Source organism: Ambystoma mexicanum, chromosome 13 (assembly GCF_040938575.1).
Source record: "Ambystoma mexicanum isolate Mex_15411 chromosome 13, UKY_AmexF1_1, whole genome shotgun sequence".
Lineage (NCBI taxonomy): Eukaryota > Metazoa > Chordata > Amphibia > Caudata > Ambystomatidae > Ambystoma > Ambystoma mexicanum.
The window spans coordinates 603,151,543-603,170,961 of NC_090938.1; the positions used below are offsets into that span (position 1 = coordinate 603,151,543).

General features: G+C 50.9%; 1 protein-coding gene across 5 annotated transcripts in view; it reads left to right on the forward strand.

Annotated features, from left to right (window-relative positions):
* Positions 1 to 19,419, forward strand: part of STAT3 (signal transducer and activator of transcription 3) — a 609,635-nt gene that overhangs the window by 256,478 nt on the left and 333,738 nt on the right. For all 5 annotated transcript variants that reach the window (XM_069634450.1, XM_069634449.1, XM_069634453.1 and 2 more), the window contains exons 10-12: positions 7,989 to 8,081; positions 9,111 to 9,170; positions 9,262 to 9,291. In XM_069634450.1, the coding sequence (XP_069490551.1) occupies positions 7,989 to 8,081; positions 9,111 to 9,170; positions 9,262 to 9,291 (183 nt within the window). The remainder of the gene's footprint in view (positions 1 to 7,988; positions 8,082 to 9,110; positions 9,171 to 9,261; positions 9,292 to 19,419) is intronic.

The window sequence follows — 19,419 nt, forward strand, 5'->3', positions numbered from 1 at the left end:
GCAAGGTTGCGCATGCGTCCAATACAGGATTGGCTGGCGAAACAATGGTTTCAAGCAAACAGTCACTCGGACTATCCAGTGGTCGATTTCAAGCTTTGCAGTGGTGGTCAGAACAAAACATGTTAAAGGGCAAAGCCTTTCTCAACCCTTCAGTGGAAGCCACTCTAACAGACGCATCACTTTCAGGGTGGCGGAGCACATTACCTACGTCACACAGCGCACAGCATGTGGGCACAATCAAATGTCAAGAAAGAATATCAACCTTCTAGAATTACTGTTCAAGGCCCTACACACCTTTCAACACCAACAAGCAGGGAAGACTGTTTTATTCCACACAGACGGCACAGCAGCCATGTTTTAAATAAACAAGCAAAGCGAGACACACTCGCATAGTCTGTCCAAACTAGCTCAAAGAATTTGGAATTGGTTAATCACCAAGAACATCTTCCTTCTGTTGCAACCTGTTCCAGGGGAACACAAATGTCTAGCAGATGTGATCAGCAGAAACTTGCAGCTCCAGTCAGCGCACAAATGGGAGTTACACTCAGACATTCTAGACAACGTCTTTAAAGACTGGGCATCCAAAGATAGATCTCTTTGCAACACAAGAGAATGAAAAATGCCACGATTGCACATCCAAGTAAGCCCAGATAGAGTACAAGGGGAACGAACAGTGGTTCAGTCGGTCAGGGAAATTTGTGTACGATTTTCTCCCAACACCACTACTGAACAAACTAATCCACAAGTTACACCAGGAACATCTTAGAGGGATCCAAATCGCCCCAACGTGTGCACATCAAACATGGTTCGCACACCTTCTCAAGTTGTCAGTTTGCCCTCCATTTAAGCTGCTGAGCTCATACAACATGTTATCCCAACATCAGGGAACAACTCTCCATCTACCACCTCAAACACTGAACTTGGCTGCTTTGCTCCTGAGGTCCTAGAGTTTGGACACCTAAACTTACCTCAAAGATGACATCTTGAAGTAGGCAGGGAAAACGAAGGCACGACATTTTTATTTCAACAAGTGGAAACTCTTCGCCTTGTGGTGCAAAACAAATCATGTCAACCCCATTGACTGTTCACCTTCTAACATATTACACTACCTGCTATATTATTTTAGATTCAGGGTTAGTGTTCAACTCTCTCAAGGTCCATCTAGCTGCACTTTCAGCATACACAACCTCACAAAGCAAAGTTTCTTGGTGGAGGGTTCCCGTGGTTAAAACCTTCATGGAGGAAGTCAAGACTGTATCACCCAATTTCAACTCCACTCCCAGGGTGGTATTTAAATGCCATTCTTACAAAGCTCATGAGGCACCCTTTTGAACTGATGCATAAAGCTATCCTTAAACATCTTGCCTATAAAACTGCTTTTCTAATAGCCATCACTTCAATAAGGAGGGCCAGTGAACTGCAAGCACTCTCAGTTCAAGACCCATTTATAACCTTTAATAAAGACAAGGTAGTGTAAAGAACACATCCAAGATTCTCACTTAAATGTATTTCCAAATTTCATGTCAATCAGTTTATAGAACTGCCAGTGTTCTTCCAGAGCCCACAAAACTCGGCAGAAAGACCTCCATACGCTGGATGTCAAGAGGTGAGTAATGTACTATCTAGACGAGACCAAGCCAATAAGAAACACAGATCAATTCTTTGTCTCACTAGCTGCCGGGAGAGAGGGGAATCCTGTGTCTAAAACAGTCATTTCCAGGTTGGATTATAAATTGCATCCATTTTTGATATTCTTTGTCCAAAAGAACTTTAACATTCACGCCAAGAGCACACTCAGCTCGAGGTACCAGGGCTAATGTAGCATTAATTGCAAATGTACCATTGTAGGCTATTTGCAAGGCAGCTACATGGAGTTCAATTCACATAACATTACACATTACTGCGTTGACTCATGAAAAGTCATTCTCAGGTGGGTCAGGCGGTATTAAGACATATTTTTGCCTCTGTACATTCTAACAACCCACCTCCTTCTCCAGGAACTGCTCCCAAGTCTATGTAAATCAAGTGATTCTAAGCAGATATACAAGTCTCAGAAAACAAACATTACATACCTGTGATCGTCTTTCTGATGCTTCTATCTGCTTAGATTCACATGACCACACCAATCCTCCCCTCTTGTAGTTGAAGCTACATAAACCTACAACGTACACAGTGCCTTACCTTCCTGTACTCGCGCATACACTTCATGCACCCATATGTCAGAAACAAACCAATCTGGGGACCCGACGCGTAGAGGACCATGGGCACAGTGCAGGTCACACTAGGGATAGTATCACAAACATGCCCTCTCGAAGTCCCTTTTCGATCGTCGAAAGCAAGACATGCAATACTCAGCACCAACCACTAGATTTCGGCCTATGCAAAGCATGTGAATCTAAGCAGAAACAAGCATCAGAAAGATGATTACAGGTATGTAATATTTGTCATATGTAGTGCTGTCATGCCCCATGACCTGCCTTCCTTTGTTCTGCACACTCCCTGTGCTTCTGGAATGTCACCTACCTCTACTAACAATTTACTGCGTTGTGCCTAACCCTCTGGCCTTTATTATCAAGCCCTGCATGGACTGCAGGAGTCAAATGACTGTCTGATGCCCACAGGACTTGTCTTTTTTCTGCCTGGGAGAGGACCATGACCTGGTGGATTGCGGTTCCTGCCATTTGATTAATCCGGAGGCTGTCTGGAAGCATGCTGCTATACTCTTCACGTTCTACCACAAGGATGGTACTAGAGCCCCTTCAAAAAGTCTCCCAACCGGGAGATCAAGAAGACCGTGCTCAAGGAGCCTTCAGAGGAATGGACAAGAAGAAGCATTGGAAGAGGTTCCATGCTCCAGTGACATTTCGGGGCATCGTTCTTCCTCTTCCAGCCAGCAATCCTCACTCTCACTCAAGAGGCAACTCTGAGGACTTGCCACTGACCCAGATATTGTTCCCCGCAAAGTTCTCTACTCCAGAACAATGGGATAAAGTCAAGTAGCATATAGTGGACATCTTTGACAAAGGACCTGGTGACTGCGCCTTTGGCATACATGCCGTCCTCTAGGCCCCATTGCGTTTTGCGAAACCGGAACCCCTCTGGACCAATACTGCATGCCTGGTGGCTCGGTTCAGTCTCTGCCAGGGGCTTGGCTACACTCCGGTGCTGAGCAGCTCTGCCATTGATGCCCCAGCCTCTCACTGCAACGCCGTTCTAAGGGTTAGCACTGGAGATCTCTCATGCGTTCCTGTTTTGAGAGGATAGTACTTTGTTAAGCTGTCTGAACTCTTCGATGAGTGAAGAGATGCTATCCCTTTTGGTTGCCAACCAATGTATTCCTAGGAGGCAAATGACTTCCTTGAGGAGTTCTACTGTGAGGAAGTTGTCTGGCTAATTTGCCTGTGGATCTTCATGTGGCCAGCAGCTTGGACGCCCGCTTGGATTTGGAGATCCTGCCAGTGCCCGGTAACCCTCACATTTTCTCCCAGAAGATGGTTGCAAAGGTGGTGGAGCTATTGGGATTGTCTGCTTCTATTCCACATAAGGTCTAATAAGACCTAACAGATGCTTTGGATGAGGGTCCTCCAAGGGAGACCCTGTTGCGCTTTGTCTGGCAGTTGCAGATCCCCTGTTGTTGGCCAGGGAGAAACCAGCCTCGGCCAATGTGGTAGATTGGGACTTTGCTAAGAAACCACTCTTAGCTCCCTGGGATCCAACCTTACTCGCCATGTATCCATCATCAGAAAGCATGGTGGTGGTGGCTGTGACGACAGTCTTAAAGATTGCATTGTTTTCTTCTTTGCCCCCTAACTGGGAGAACAAGAAGCCGGATGCCATGGGACCAAACCTTTGGCGTCTGGTAGCCTGGCCTTGTGGGCTGTGAATGCTACTTGCACCCTTGGCAAGTATATTTTTGCTCCTTGGAGTGTCGTCTCCGGTGCGGCTGAGAACCTGCCGACTGAAGAGATGACGGAAGCTTTCACCAATCTTGTGGGTAATGGAAGAGATGCTGCCTGTCAGATATTGCAATAGAGCTTTGATACGGCTGAATGTGTGGCTCTTGCTATGGGCACAGGTCCAGTCCTGAGCAGGCACTCGGAATATGCCAAATACTCTCCTGATGTCTTGTCTCAAATTTTGTTTGGGTATGCCCTTTCATGGTAACCATGTCTTTGGGGCACATGAAGAGTCCTTTCAGAAGTGTCAAGCTTCCGGCCACAGCTAAAACCTTGGGTCTTGCAGTCCCACATCCATCGTCTGCTTGGAGGAGTTGTGCTTATTCACATTCAACTTGTTTGCCCACTGTGGCGGGGTCAGGTGCTCTCTGGCTACCAGCAGCAGCGTTGTCCTTCCCTCCAGAGTCGAGGCCGGCAAACAGAGTAGGTTTTTCCACCTTGGCTATCCCCACTGTACCTGGCACTAAACCACCATGACTTGGAGTTTGTCCATTCAACTCTGGTGGAAGAGAGGTTGTCCTTATATGTATGGGTGTGGCTTCTCACTACCACTGACGCTTGGACCCTTCAAGTTGTAACTCTGGGTCTGCCTCCCGTTCCACCAATCACTCACCCAAACACCCTTCCAGTTCTTCTTTGCCTCCCATGCCTCCCCTGTTGAAGGAGGTCTCTCCGCTTCATAGCAGGGGCACCATCAAGCTGGTTCCTCATTTGCATCGAGGTTTTGGTTGGTATTCCCTTTACTTTCTTGTTTTGGAAATGACTTGTGCCTGTGTCCCATCTTGGATCTGTTGCTCATATAAGTGTACCAGGGCATTGGACAAGTTAAGATGGTTACCCTGACCCAGGTCCTCTTAACCCTCGAGCTGCAAGACTGGTTGTTGTCGCTGGATCTTCAGGATGCCTTCCATGTTCCAGCACATCCCCAGCACAGGATGTATCTTCGGTTCATGGTTGGCCATGCCCATAACGAGTTCAGAGTCCTCCCGTTCAGTCACACCTCGGCACCCTGGATTTATCTTCGCCAAACAGTTGGCACTGGTTGTGGCTCATCTGAGGAGGGAGGCGATTCATGTCTTCCCCTACTTGGACGATTAGCCAATTCCAGCTTGTAACCCGGACCAGGTGTTGGATCATTTGTACTGCACATGCAGTCTTTTGCACAGATTGGGCTTGTCCCTGAACTTCAAGAAGTCCCACATTCACCGCCCCAGTCCCTCAAGTTCGTCAGAGCTGTTGTGGGCCACAACCCCCGGGCAGTGCTTTCCTTCTGTAGGATTGGGTGGTAAACATCTTTAGGATGGTGCATGTTTTCCATTCCCAGAAGCTAGTGACAGCCTCCACCTTTCTGATTTTACCTGGGCCTCATGGCCTCCTACATTCTGGTGGAGCTGGAAGCCTGGTTGCATCCAAGATTGCACCACTGGGTACTTAGATGTCAGTGGATTCAGTTCCATGGCTACATGACAGACCGTTTTTAGGTCTTTGACAATGTGTCCAGATATCTGTTGTGGTGTACCCTGTGAGAGAACTTGCTTAGAGGAGCGTTGTTTCGGCAAGACTGGGGAGAACACCTTTTGGATCTTATGGTAAACAGACTCTGGCTTTGAATAGAAGCTCGGGAGCACATATTTTACTGGAGCTGCGAGTGATCAGGCTCTTCTTATTTGCCCTCCTCACCTCTGTGCAAGGCAAAAGTGTGCTTGGCAACACCATGATATGCGCTGCCTCAGCAAACTGTGCGGCGTGGGGTCTTTTGCAGCTTAGCAGTCTGACTGGTTAGTACTCTGGAGAACGACATATCTGACTACCCATCTATCTGGGAAAGAAAATGTTGTAGAAAATGCTCTGAGGAGACCGGCTTTGGCGTTCCATTAGTGGAGCCGCTGCTGCGAAGTTTTGGAGGAGAGCATTGCTTTTTGAGAGACTGATCAAGTAGAGCTCTTCGATTGCAGTGTGACCAGAAGCGCAAGCTGTTCTGCTCCATCCAATGCTCTGCATCCTGAACCTTCATGCTTAGCTGCTTGGGAGGCTGATGTATAATGATTTAGACTTGTCTGGTGTCCTAGATGTGCTCTTTTCCACTCAGTGGCTGTCCACTAAGTCAATTAACACTTGCAGGTGATGCAAGTTTTTGGCTTGCTGTTGGAAGAGAGTTCTGGACTCTTGCCTCTGTTCTAGATGTTTGTGCTTAGGCAGGTCTTAGGATTGGCACTGTAAACGGGTGCCTGGCTGCCATTTCAGGCTTTAAGAGAATCTATGAACAAGGCTCTTCCTTAATAATCCCCACTGTTATGCAGTTTTCAAGAGCTTTGGGTAACCAGTTTCTTCCATGCCACTTTTGTCCCTGCATCAGAGTTGAATTTAGCATTTTAACTTTCCTTATGAGTGCTCTGTTTGAGCCCCTGTGTTCCTGTTCGGCCTCAGGATAATCTTCCAGGTGGCTATAGCTTCCGTTGGACTGCATAGTGGGCTCCAGGCCTGTTCTCTTAAACCCCATTCCTTTGTGTTCTCCAAAGAGAAGGGGAGTTTGATAGTGAGGCTATGTTTCCTGGCCAAGGATCTGTCAGATTTTCATCTCTCGATCCATCATTCTGTGATTTCTTCCCTTCGACTTATACCTATAAAACAGTGGAGTGATTCCTTTGGCTGAACCCACTGCATGCTCTCTGCTATCATGCGTCTCGGATGAGAGACCTCAGGAAAAGGTAACCAGCACATTGTAGATTATGCCGGTGCTTGTGCAGACAAGACTGTGACCAAACAGACCCTGTCCAGATAGCTCATCCTCTGCATCTCGGAATGCTAGATGTGCCTGAAGGTCTCTGGGCTCATTCCACTAGAGGTGTGGCGGCCACCTCTGCCCTGCAGAGGGAGGCTCCTTGCTTTGGACGTATGTCGAACAGCTGCTTGGTCAAGTGGCAAACATGTGCAGTGGAGCACACCTGGCCATGGGGGCTTCACTGGACATGTTTTCCAAATATTGCTGCCTGGTGTCCATGTCAGGGCAGGCACTCCCTTTTTAAGAGCAGTCCTCCAAAGCTTTCTGGTGTAGGTGGTGTTGTCTCTCACCTTCTTCCTCCATATTTGTGCACTTCCTTGGGAGCAAGGACTAATTCATCAGAAAGAACATTACAGAGAGATAGGTAATTTGTATGGGGGTGTATTTGATTATCCTGGGAATCTTGATAGTATTGTGCTTCAGAAAAGTGTTGGTCACAGTGATCCAGGTTTTTTTTTTAATATGCTATTCTACTGATCGGCCAGCACTGTATCTGGGTCTGTTTTTAACATATACTTGCAGTCATGGGTCCAGTCCCAAACCGGGTGGTGGACAGGACATACAGGGACCTAGTAGATTATTGCAGCAATTGTTCTTGCAAAATTGCATGGAGTTGGACATTGATCCACAGGTTTTCTTAATTCATTATTTCAGGGGTGGATCCTATTTCACCATGGAGGTTACAATGCTATGATCAAGAGGCTGTTAGCACATTAGTTTACACAGCAGGCTTTCAGACAGGAAGATCCTGGGGCCGGGTGATTTGTATTAATATTTTGCTGGTTAATCCAGCAAGGGGCTGCAAATGTTCTAGCGATTCAGGTGCATTGCTCAAGCAATGCCTCCTGCATCTCAATGATAATCTGCTATTATGATCCCGGATGTCTGTATATCAGTACCGCAGCATTTCCTAGATCAGAGCATTTTTTGCAGAATGACTGACTTAAGGACTGCAAGTGTTTTAGTTGGGAGGGATCCTTCTTAGCACATATCGTGGTGAGCAGGGATAGACCTTGTCTCTTGGGTCGTAGTACATGAACCGCAGCAATGGGTGTGGACATGAGGGTCCAGGGATTCTCCTACACTTCTGTTCTGATTCTATAAGTGCACTTGCCATCTTTATTTTGTGAGTTTTTGGGGACACGCTTCCAAAATCCCCATGCTTCGGTGTGAGCAAAATTGTAATGAGATCTGGCTAGCGCATTTGCCTTTCTCTTTGTAGAGCCTCAATACATGTTTCCCTTTTGCAGCGCATTCGTGGTGGAGCGGCAGCCTTGCATGCCTATGCATCCTGATCGTCCTCTAGTCATCAAAACTGGGGTGCAGTTCACTACAAAAGTCAGGTTGGTGATGCAAGCTATATTAAATGTTATAAAAGTAGAAAATAAAAATGTTTAAGTAGCGTTAAGCACCCAGGAGTCTTGCATGCTTGGCCGGTAATACCCTGTAGCCCGACCCATGGTGGGCCCTAGCACAATGCTATTAGCACTCCGGCTCCGTATTGAGTGTTAATCTTCTTTTTTCCCCTAATGGGAATCGGGGACGCAATGACGGTACAAGCTAAGGTTCCCTTAGGAAAAGAAATCCAACACTGCCACCATACAACATAGAAAAGGATGCAAGTCCCTTTTCTATGTTGCTGTTGGACATTGCATCATGCAAGAGTGGGCAGGGAAGGGATTGGGTGCATTTGCTGTAAGTAAGTTGGGCTGGAGGGGCAGCAGAGGGAGGTGATGGTAGAGGTACTGAAGAATGCAAGAATGGAGAATGGGGCCGGGGCGGGTACAGCCAGGAGAAGAAAAATAACGGGCAGATTCGGGGCGTTCTGCAGGAGGCAAAAAAAGAAGCACAGACTTGTATCGTAGGTCTAAACCCATGTTCCTAGTCTTCTAATTGGCTAGCATCACTCCCCTGTGTGCTTACTTTTATTATGATCCCTTCTTGGGCCTCATTAAATGTTTAGCGTTCTTAATACCACCAAACTGAATTTTGCAGAAACTTTCCACCTAATACAGGGATTGTGGTATTCACTGTTCAGGAGTTCCATAGGACTCTACTCGGGCCTTGGCAGAATTTCTGCATGTGGTAATTCCTCCTCGATCATCACTGCTGCTTTTCCTAGAGGTATTTACTTCATGTCAAAGCAGACGGTTTTTTATGGCTTACTAAAAATGTTTAATCCTGTCATGCTTTTTGTTTTATTTTTTCCACATAACCCATAAGGAGGCCCTTGAAGGGGCTGATGGTAATGTTTGTTTAAAAAATAGTTATTTATAATGCACAATAGTTTAAGGTTGGTTGTGAGTCTGCATTTCAGCAGCTCACTAAGTGAATGGGCAATCGAAAATAACCCCTATTTCTTGTATTGGCAGGTTACTGGTCAAATTTCCGGAGTTGAATTATCAGCTTAAAATTAAAGTTTGCATAGATAAGTAAGTACAAAAAGTATAAAGCGAACAAAATAGGTTTAAAATATATTTTATTATTTTATCCTTCGTTTTTAAATTTCCTCTCCTCTTACAGGGATTCCGGTGATGTGGCTGCGCTGCGTGGGTAAGCCCTCTATTAAAGGATTGATTGCATGTTGTCTGTTTATTTTTGTATGTTTTTTTAAGTGCAAACGTGGCTAAGGTAACCGCACTGTACAATTGACAAATATGATAAATCAATCCAGAACAGCAGCAAATGCAGAATGTTAAAACAGTATTGCCTTGAGGGATTATATAATAACCTTGTGCTTAAAGCTGTGTTGGTGATTGGGTTGGGGGAAATGAGCTAGATAGTGGTAGAGAAATTGCAAAATCAAGCGAGGCGAAATGCATTGGGGAGATGGTTGGACTGCGAGAGTGAAGTGTTGCAAGTGAAAGGAGTGGATGGAACATAGAGGTGGGTAGCCAATTGATTGCATTCATATTTGTCTCTAGAACATCGTACTTGAGAGCCATGGAAAGTACAATATTTTATTGGTTGTTAATGTCACATGGTAGGGTTGAGATGTTACTAAAATGATATCTTTTAGTTTGCTAAGATTATGAGTGTGTGGATATGATTGATTTGATCCTGATTAACACATGGTGCTGATTACTTCCTACACAAAGGAGGTGGACATGATCATCAAGATGTTAACCCCCATTCCACAGTTTGACTCTGGAATAGTGTATTTTGATTCTAAAGAGAGCCCAAAACAGCTTACCAGAAACATTGAAGGAAAATGTTTATGCATGAAATTTGCAGATAAATGTTCTAAGAAAAATGGGAACCCGTTAAATGCTTAAAAGGTAATGATAAAAAATATTGTGTGCCAGCCCTTTCATTTCTTTGTGTGGAACGCCCGCTGTCAGTGCACTGTAGTACAGCTCTTTAAAAAAATAATAGAAAAAGGGTGATCTAGGCATTGGAGGTTATATTGGCAACCCCTGGCAACCATATTCCCACTGGCCCTCCCTCACATGAATCAACAAATTAAGTCTCACAATAACCTTATGTGAGCATTGGAGTACTCTTATTATGAGAACAAATCCCAAAATACAAATGATAAAGTAAAAAAAGTACACAAAATGATGTAAATAGACATTTAATAAATAGTATTCACACTCCTTATCATGAGGTTACTATCCTCTATCATGTCTCTAAGAAATAATGTTCATTTCAATAGAAAAAATGAATCGAAACAACCTAAGAAAAATTAAAAGTACTCTTTGCAACACACATTATACTCCAACTTCCCCTCCCCTTTCCTCCATACTGTATGGATGTCCCTCTCTAGGGAAAGGACCAGAACCATTTTCCCCTTCAAAAAAGTGCATTTCTCTCCTATAAATTTAAGGCCTGGCTATGGGTGTGACCGCACCCTCATAGCCCCGCCCTCTGGAGCCTGACCTCAGTCCCCTTTTCCATGCTGACTGGATCGTACCTTCTTCTTACAAGTTTGTGTGAGTTTGTGGCTATTTTTTGGCTTTTTCCAGGCTATTTTTCTATCCCGTACGGCCTCCGGTGCCTCGTCTGTCCCGGCGCATGTCAGCACTGTCAGGCTTTAGCAGGTGTTCCTCCTGTGAGAGTTGTTTTCCCACATCAGACCCGCATTTGCTTTGCCTCCAGTGTTTAGGCACGAGCCATCAGTGGGAAGACTGCAACGTTCCACGCTCGTTGAAGAATCGGTTGGCTCGTGGAGGGAGATCTTTGCGGCTTCCCCTCCAGACCATCTGAAGGACTTCGTGCAACACAGAAGCAAGTTGGACAAGGTAGGTGTAAAACTTTGTAATAAAGCACCCATTAAGGGGGATTCCTTCCTGGGGAATCCTCAGAGCGGTAGGGGTTCTAAGGACCCTAGGATCTGTCGGGGTCTCGAGGCTCCCAGAGCTACCCGTCCCTGGACCGAAGGCCGTTCGGGTCCTCCTGAGACATCGACTGAAGGGCGGAAACACTTTGGCACCGGGACTCGTCCTGAGGGGCACAAGTGTTCCAGTACCGGGCCTAGGCCTGATGGGGACACCTTCACGTACACCAACTAACGGGCACTAGTCCGAGGGCAGCAAGCCTACAGGGATCTCCCTTTGGTCGTAAACAGTTCTCCAGCATGGGGTCTGGCATGGATTCACATGCTCATGAATATTCCCCGTCGTCAGGCTGGGAATCCTCGGTAAAGAAAAAACCAGTATCAGTTTCGTTTCTGATCTGTCTTTCGTAGTAGTAACCAATCACTGGTCTCTGCGTCATACTGACCACAGCCAATGACTGCCCTCTACCTAAGCCCCGCCTCTGGCAGCCATCTTCAGATTTTTACCGCACGTTCATGTGTTGGGATCCTCGTGCTATTGCTCTCGAGCGTTAGTGCTATTTTTTCACGTTATTCTCAAAAACTTCGTTTTTTTCGGTCAAAAGAGCCTCAAGCTCCACCGACTCTCCATCCGATCAACGGGGACCCGTGTCGGATTGTTCTACGCCCCTCAAGGGTGAAGATTCGTCGAGCTACGCTTTTGGAGGACTCCAGAAGTTTCTCAGGCCCATCTCGGTCATGGCCCAGGAGAAGGGAAGCTCGACGCCCGGAAAGCTGTTCAGAGTCTGCCCTGGATGCCAGCTGCAGAATGTCTTTAAGGAAGACGAACACTCCTTTTGTCTTTACTGCCTACATGAAGACAAGACGCACGTGGAGAAGGACTGTGCGTTTTGCAGCAACATGTCGGAGCGGACCATGAAGGACCGCCATCAACGTCTCGCCAACTGGCTGGAAGGGAAGAGCCCGTCCGGCGAGAAGAAGAAATCCGAGCGGTCTTCTAAGACCTTTGAGGACGCCCCGGCGACGGGGGTCCAACATAAGGCCAAGCACCGCGAGTCCGCTGGCACCGGGAGCGCCGAACGGTCGGGCTCTACGGGCACCAGGCAGGGCGCACCCTCCCCGGCACCATCAACCACGAGCCAACGCTCTGGGTCGGGTAAGAGGAAGGCCGAGCACCCGGCAAAGCTCCTGGAGAGGCCCCGGTCGAGCTCAAAGGCAGAGGGGGAGCGAGGCGGTGTCCCCCCCCCCTCAAGGAGAAGGCGGTGAGCGCACCAAGGGTGGTGAAAGCCTTAATCCATCCGGCCAAGGCCTCTATCGAGACAGTCGCGGCGGCCCTGGCTCAGCCTGTGGAGGCTACGCCGGTGGTGGCGACCTCGGGGGCTCAGAGTCTCCCTGCCACCGCGGAGGGAGTCCTCTTTTATGCCCATCGACAGGACCCCCGTGAAACCTCCGACGGAGAAGAAAAAGGGGGGGGCAGGAGGTCGCCGTGGATTCGGCCTCAACCTCTGAGGAAGAACTGATCGAGGTCTTAAGCCACGGCGTTGGCGTGGAAGAAGACCAGCCCGTCGGGAGGGATCCCGACGCAGGAGACGACGACATCGTCGAGGGTACCGACTGGGCCCCTGACCGCCCGTCGGATTCCCCTCTGCCAGTGCCGCAAGATAACTCGGCGGCCATTTTGTTGGCTATACAGTCCTTATGCTCAGAGATAAGGACGAGACTGCCGTTACCAGTGGAGGAACCACTCCCGTCGGGGGACCCGGAACCAGGCCCTTCGGGCAGCCCCCCTCCTAAGAAAAGAAGGATTCACCCTCCACCTCCTTTTCAGCCGTCGCGCCCCGTTCAGCCCTCCTCCCCGTCCACGACTCGAGGGGATGATACGGGGACTGACACGGCCGCAACGGGTACGGACGACGAGGTGTACGACGAGGATCTGCCGTCGTCTCCTCCCACCCGGGCTTCCCCGCCCGACGAGATTGGATCTTTTCACTCCATGATCGCCAGGGCATCCGAGCTCTTCCAGCTCTGCCCTGAGGAGAAGAAGAAGGAAGGTTTCCTTTATCAGCGGCGCGAGGCCAAGAGGAAGACGGTCCTCGCGGTACCTCTACTGGACGATATTTGGGATGAGGGCCTCGCCCTCCTCAAGAACCCATCCACGACGCCGGCTAGAAGAGACCGGTACGAGAAGAAGTACCGGGTCCCGGACGCGGCCCCCTTGTGCCTCCGGGCGCAGCCTACCCCGGACTCTGTCGTCTCCGCGGCGGCCAGGAAGAAAGCGGGGGGGGGGGGGTTGCGGCCTCCACGTCGACTTCCCCGCCGGACGGCGAGGGAAAGAAATTGGACACGATGGGGCGCAGGGTCATCTCGTCTGCAGCGACGACGATTAAGGCGGCTAACGCCTTGGCTATCGTAGCCCGGTACGACAGGGAGCTGTGGTACAAGCTGGCTCCCCTGCTGGACTTCCTACCGGACGACAAGAGGGCGGATGCCCTGGAGATCTTGCAGGAAGGTGAGGTGGCGTCGGACCACGCCATCACTATTGTGACGGACATCGCCGACACGGGATTTCGCCAGTTGGGCAACGGCGTGTGCCTTAGGCGGCGTGGATGGCTCAAGGCTACTGACTTCCGTCAAGACGTACAGACCAGAGTCCTGGACATGCCGTTCGATGGGAACAACCTGTTTGGGAAAACAGTAGACGATTCCCTTCAAGCCATTAAAGCGGACACGGAGACAGCCCGGGCTCTCGGGGTTCTCCAGCAACGGCGGCCGCCCTTTCGGAGCGGCGGAGGCAAGGGCGCCTCCAAAGGTTCCGGCGGCGGATTTTCCACCTACCGTCGTCTCAAGAAGCTTACAGGGGACGAGGCAAGTCAGGCGGACCCCGCGGTCGTCGCCAAGGAGGTCAAGGCGGCAAAGCCTCGTCTAAGCAGGATTGAACCGGCCGTGGGGTCGGGCCCCCACCGAAGCACCCCGGTGGGAGGCCGGCTGGCGAGCTTCGTCAGCGTGTGGGAGTCCATCTCCACCGACCTTTGGGTGCTGGACGCCCTAGCCCAGGGCCACGCGCTCGAGTTTCAAAGAAGGTGCCCGCGCGTCCCCCCTGAGGCCAGGAAAGAGCTTCACGTCCCTCAGCTTCTCCGGGAGGTAAGGGCGATGCTAAGGAAGGGCGCCATCGAACTCGTCCCAAGGAGGCTTCGGGGCTCCGGAGTTTACTCAAGATACTTCCTCGTGAAGAAGAAGACTGGAGGATGGCGCCCCATCCTAGACCTACGACGGCTGAACAAATTCATCAAGGCTCAGAAGTTCCGGATGGTCACCCTCCAGCACGTCCTGGGTCAGCTGGAGGAGGGCGACTTACTGTCGTCGTTGGATTTGGAGGATGCCTACTTCCATATTCCCATCCTAAAGGGGCACCGAAAATTCCTCAGGTTCGTGGTCCAAGGGCGTCACTACCAGTTCAGAGCCCTTCCCTTCGGTCTACGGTCGGCACCCAGGGTATTCACCAAGTGCCTTGCACCAGTGGCGGCGCAGCTGCGCCGAGAGGGGATCCACGTCTACCCCTACCTGGACGACTGGCTCATCCGAGCCAAGACGAGGGAGCTCGCCGTGGAGCACACGGCAAGGACCGTCCAACTTCTCACGGACCTGGGATTCTCCGTGAACTACGCCAAGTCCCACCTGGTACCCGCGCAAAAAGCACTGTTTCTGGGAGCGAAGCTCGACAGTGTCCCTTCTGGCCTCCCCGTCGGAGGAAAGGACCAGGTCCATCCTGGGCAAGGTACAGCGGATGTTGGTTTCCGACGCGGCCAAGGTGAGGTCCATCAAGTCCCTCCTCGGAATGATGTCTTCTTGCATCTACCTCATTCCCATGTGCAGGCTCCGGATGCGCCCGTTGCAGGAGTTCCTGGACGCGCGCTGGATCCAAACGACGGGCGGCTTCGAGGAGAGGATCACACTCGACGAGAGTTTCCGCCAAGCGATCCGGTGGTGGGGCACCCGCGCGCACCTGACGGCGGGCATGGACTTCCAGACCCCAGACCACCAGGCGACAGTGACCACGGATGCCTCCCTGGAAGGGTGAGGAGCGCACACCGAAAATCTGCACGCGAGAGGCCTTTGGCTCCCGACGGAGAAGTCCCTCCATATCAACGTCCTGGAGCTCCGTGCAGTGTTCTGGGCCCTCAGGTCCTTCCTTCCGTCCCTCAAGGGCAAGGTGGTGAGGATCTTCACCGACAACACCACCACCATGTTTTACATCAGGAAACAGGGCGGAACCAGGTCCCCAGCACTGTCCAAGGAGGCGCAGGACCTGTGGCATTGGGCCGTCGCCCGCCCAAAGGATGTTTCTGGTGCCGTTTCATCTGGCAGGGATAAAAAACACCATCGCCGACTCACTCAGCAGGGAGCTGCGCTCGTGCCACGAGTGGGAACTACGGCAGGATCTAGTGGATCGCCTCTTCCGACGGTGGGGCACACCCCAGATCGACCTGTTCGCGACGGCGACGAACTCCAAGTGCCGGAGGTTCGCCAGCAGGTTTCCCCAGCCGAGGAGCATGGGCGATGCTTTCTCTTTCCCCTGGGCGGGCCTGTTCCTATACGCGTTCCCTCCATTGCCACTACTGATCCGGCTCATCAACCAGCTCAAGAGGTCACGGTGCAGGATGATCCTCGTCGCACCTGCGTGGCCGAGGCAGATATGGTCCCCGGACCTTCTGGACTTGTCAGCGTCCCCGTCAATCAAGCTGCCAGTGGACGCGGATCTGCTCTCCAGGGAAGGTGGCGCCATCCTCCACCACGACCCGAAGTCGCTGAACTTGCAGGCCTGGCTCCTGCAGCGCTAGAGTTTGGAGGATACGACATACCGGCCGACTGCAGAGAGGTTCTTGCAAAGGCCAGGGCGTCCTCGACTCTTAAATGCTACGGACACAAATGGAAGAGGTTCTCTGTCTGGTGCCACGCACAGAAGATTAACCGGATTACGGCTCCCCAGGTACTGCCTTACCTGTTGACGCTGGCCAAAGCTGGACTGGCACACGCGTCCATCAAGATTCATCTTGCTGCGATCTCCCGATACACTAGAACCATGGGGCGGACGTCCTTGTGGTCTCATCGTCTGGTGAAAGAGTTCATGAAGGGACTGTTCAGATCGTTCCCGCCGGTGAAGGCTCCGGCCCCGGCGTGGGAGCTCAACGTGGTGCTGACCAAGCTCATGGGACCTCCGTTCGAGCCTCTGCACTCGGCCCCGTTGAAGTTCCTGTCGTGGAAAACAGCGTTTCTTGTGGCCATCACCTCCGCACGACGGGTGGGAGAGATCCAGGCCCTTTCCTGCAAGGCCCCGTACTTGACTTTTCACAACACGAGGGTGGTGCTCAGGACGCACCCCTCCTTCATGCCCAAGGTGCCGTCGGACTTCCATCTCAACGAACCCTTGGTGTTGCCTGTGTTTTTCCCGTCGCCTTCGTCGCCGGCTGAGAGGACTTTGCACTCGCTGGATGTGGCTAGAGCGCTGAAGTTCTACGTGGATCGCACAAAGTGTTTTCGGAAGACGTCACAACTCTTTGTGAACTTTGGACCTGTCAATCAGGGGAAGGCTCTCTCGAAGGCTTCCATTTCCAGATGGCTCTCCGGCTGTATCATGTACTGTCACCGGTTGGCAAACCGACCGCTGCCTGGCCGTCCGAGAGCACATTCCACCAGAGCGATCGCAGCTACCACGGCGTTCCTATCTGGTGTGCCCCTGCTGGACATTTGCAGGGCTGCTACGTGGAGGTCGACGCACACCTTCACGAAATTCTACTGCGTCGATCGGGATTCCAGGGAGGAGTCCAGGGTCGGCCAAGCAGTCCTGCGCAACCTGTTCGCCTGAGGTGAGCCTGGTGAGGAGGTAAGATTGCTTAATGTTGAGTTTGATGTGATGCTTAATGTTGAGCCTTTGCCACCTCCCGTGGTTGTGCATGTGGGTACTGCTATGTATTCTTTATTCATGAGCATGTGAATCCATGCCAGACCCCATGCTGGAGAAGGAACAAGTTACTTACCTGTAACTGTTGTTCTCCAGCATGGGTCTGGCATGGATTCACATGCGAACCCTCCCGCCTACCCCTCTGCGGCTCTTCACTTGGTCATACTGCCACTTCACGTGCTTCCAAATCTGAAGATGGCTGCCAGAGGCGGGGCTTGGGTAGAGGGCAGTCATTGGCTGTGGTCAGTATGACGCAGAGACCAGTGATTGGTTACTACTACGAAAGACAGATCAGAAACGAAACTGATACTGGTTTTTTCTTTACCGAGGATTCCCAGCCTGACGACGGGGAATATTCATGAGCATGTGAATCCATGCCAGACCCATGCTGGAGAACAACAGTTACAGGTAAGTAACTTGTTCCTACTGTGCTATCGCTCGAGGGCCCTTTGGGGCCTGGGGACTCAGGCTCTGCGCCAGACATTTCTTTCCCTGCACACTCTTGAAGAAAGCTCAGCGTGCAAAATGGTGTAGAGCGACAAAATGGCACCCCAGGTTGCGGGAGAGTCCTATAGCCAGTGACTCCAAGGAGCGCTGGTTGCTCCATGCCTCTTCTTGCAAAGGCCAGATTTCACCCCTATGGTGGAATGGTCTGCTGCACAAGTTCAGTGGTGCTCCTCCTATCCAATCATGCCCACCGCCCTGCGGAACACAGAGTAGTGGGGCCCAGAACAGGACAGCGGATCATCTGACTGCTTCAACAAGGGATACTCCTTCAGTGTCGCCGATGGCACCGCCATGCAGAGATAGATTCTTCAAGTGTGTCATGGGGCTCATAAGGTCCCAGCAGATGACGGGGGGGCTCCTCAAGTCATCGATCAAAAATGTGGTGCCTCAGCCCCCTCCACCTCAGAAGGTGACATTCCAGCCAGTACAGTCTCGGCCTATCGCCAACCCGGTAGTAGGGGTGGGCGCGCTTGCGGGTATGCAGCCGCAGCTGGGCTTGGTTGCCCTAGCGAACAGCGGTTCAACCCTGCAAGAAACAACCGATCCAGCCCAGGCCTCGGGGCAATGCTTCACCAGCGGGGAGTTGGCAGGGCAGGGCAGGCCAGGCCAATGAGGACGATGACCTGGAGGCTTCGGCGTCTACCTCAATAAGCAGAGACGAACAAGGTCTCCTGTGTTGTGCAAACTGACAATTCAGATCTAGGCGTGGGCTCTAGAACAGGCAATCCACCTGACTGCTGTTCCCCTCCCGGGCGAGAGCAACACGTAGGCAGACTGGTTGAGCGGGCTTCTGGCAGACTACGAATGGGATGGGGGCTCACAGGTTCTCAATGCCATCTTCAGGAGATAGGGTCTCCCAGAGGTGGATCTATTTGCCTCAGAGAGCAACGCGAAGTGCAAGCAGTTTGCTTTGTGGATGGGGAGAGGCAGGGGTTGCCTTCCAAATCTCCTGGGACAACCTGTGGTGTTATGCGTTCCCTCCAATGCCATTGATCAGAGAGTGCTGCGAAAGTTCCAGGACACAGCGCACTGTCACATGATTCTGGTAGTCCCAGACTGGCCAGCCAAGTTCTAGTACTCCGACCTGGTGAGGATGGAAAGTTGGGGCCAAATCCCCCTGAAGTCAATTGGCCCGTTGAAACTCTCACAGCAGGCTGAGCAGTAGTACACCCTCAGCCAGAGTCCTTAGCCCTCTCAGCCTAGTACCTGAGCAACTAAAGATGCAGCAGCTGGGGCTTTCACAGGCCAATCTGGACCTTTATTCAAAATGCTAGAAAGGAGTCCACTAGGCTCTAGTACAAAAACAAGTGTGCCAGGTTCTGTTACTGGGCCTTTGACAGTGGAGTGGATTCAGCGTTGTGCACGCTCAATCACGTCTGATCTTTTTCTGCCCACTTAGTAAGCACAGCTGCTGGTGGACACGTTTTGAACTTATTTGGCGGCACTTGGTGCCTACAGGAACACAGAGGGCCAATTCTTCTCCACGGGCAATAGTGGTGGAGGCATTTGCAGGGGCTAGCCAGGCTATACTCTACGTTCAGAAAACCTCATCTGGTGTGGTACCTTAATGTTGTACTGGCGCAGAAGCCTTTCGTGCCCATGGCTACTACAGACATCAAGAGGATGACTAAAGGCGGCGCTGTTAGTGAGCCTCACATCAGCCAGATGCATTGGTAAGATTCATGTGTTAAATGCGTTGGGGCCTTGCACGATCTTCCACAAAGATAAGATGGTCATGAGGACACACCCAAAATTGACGAAAGTCGTCTCATCCTTTCATCTCAATGAGGAGATTGTGTTCCCAACCTTCTTTCCACATTCTAGGTCAGAAGCAGAGAGGGCATATCATTGCTGGGACAGCAGAATGCTCAAGTTCTACCTAGACAAGATGAAACAGTTTTGGTAGTCGGATGCCTTGCTGATCACGTTCGGTGGATCT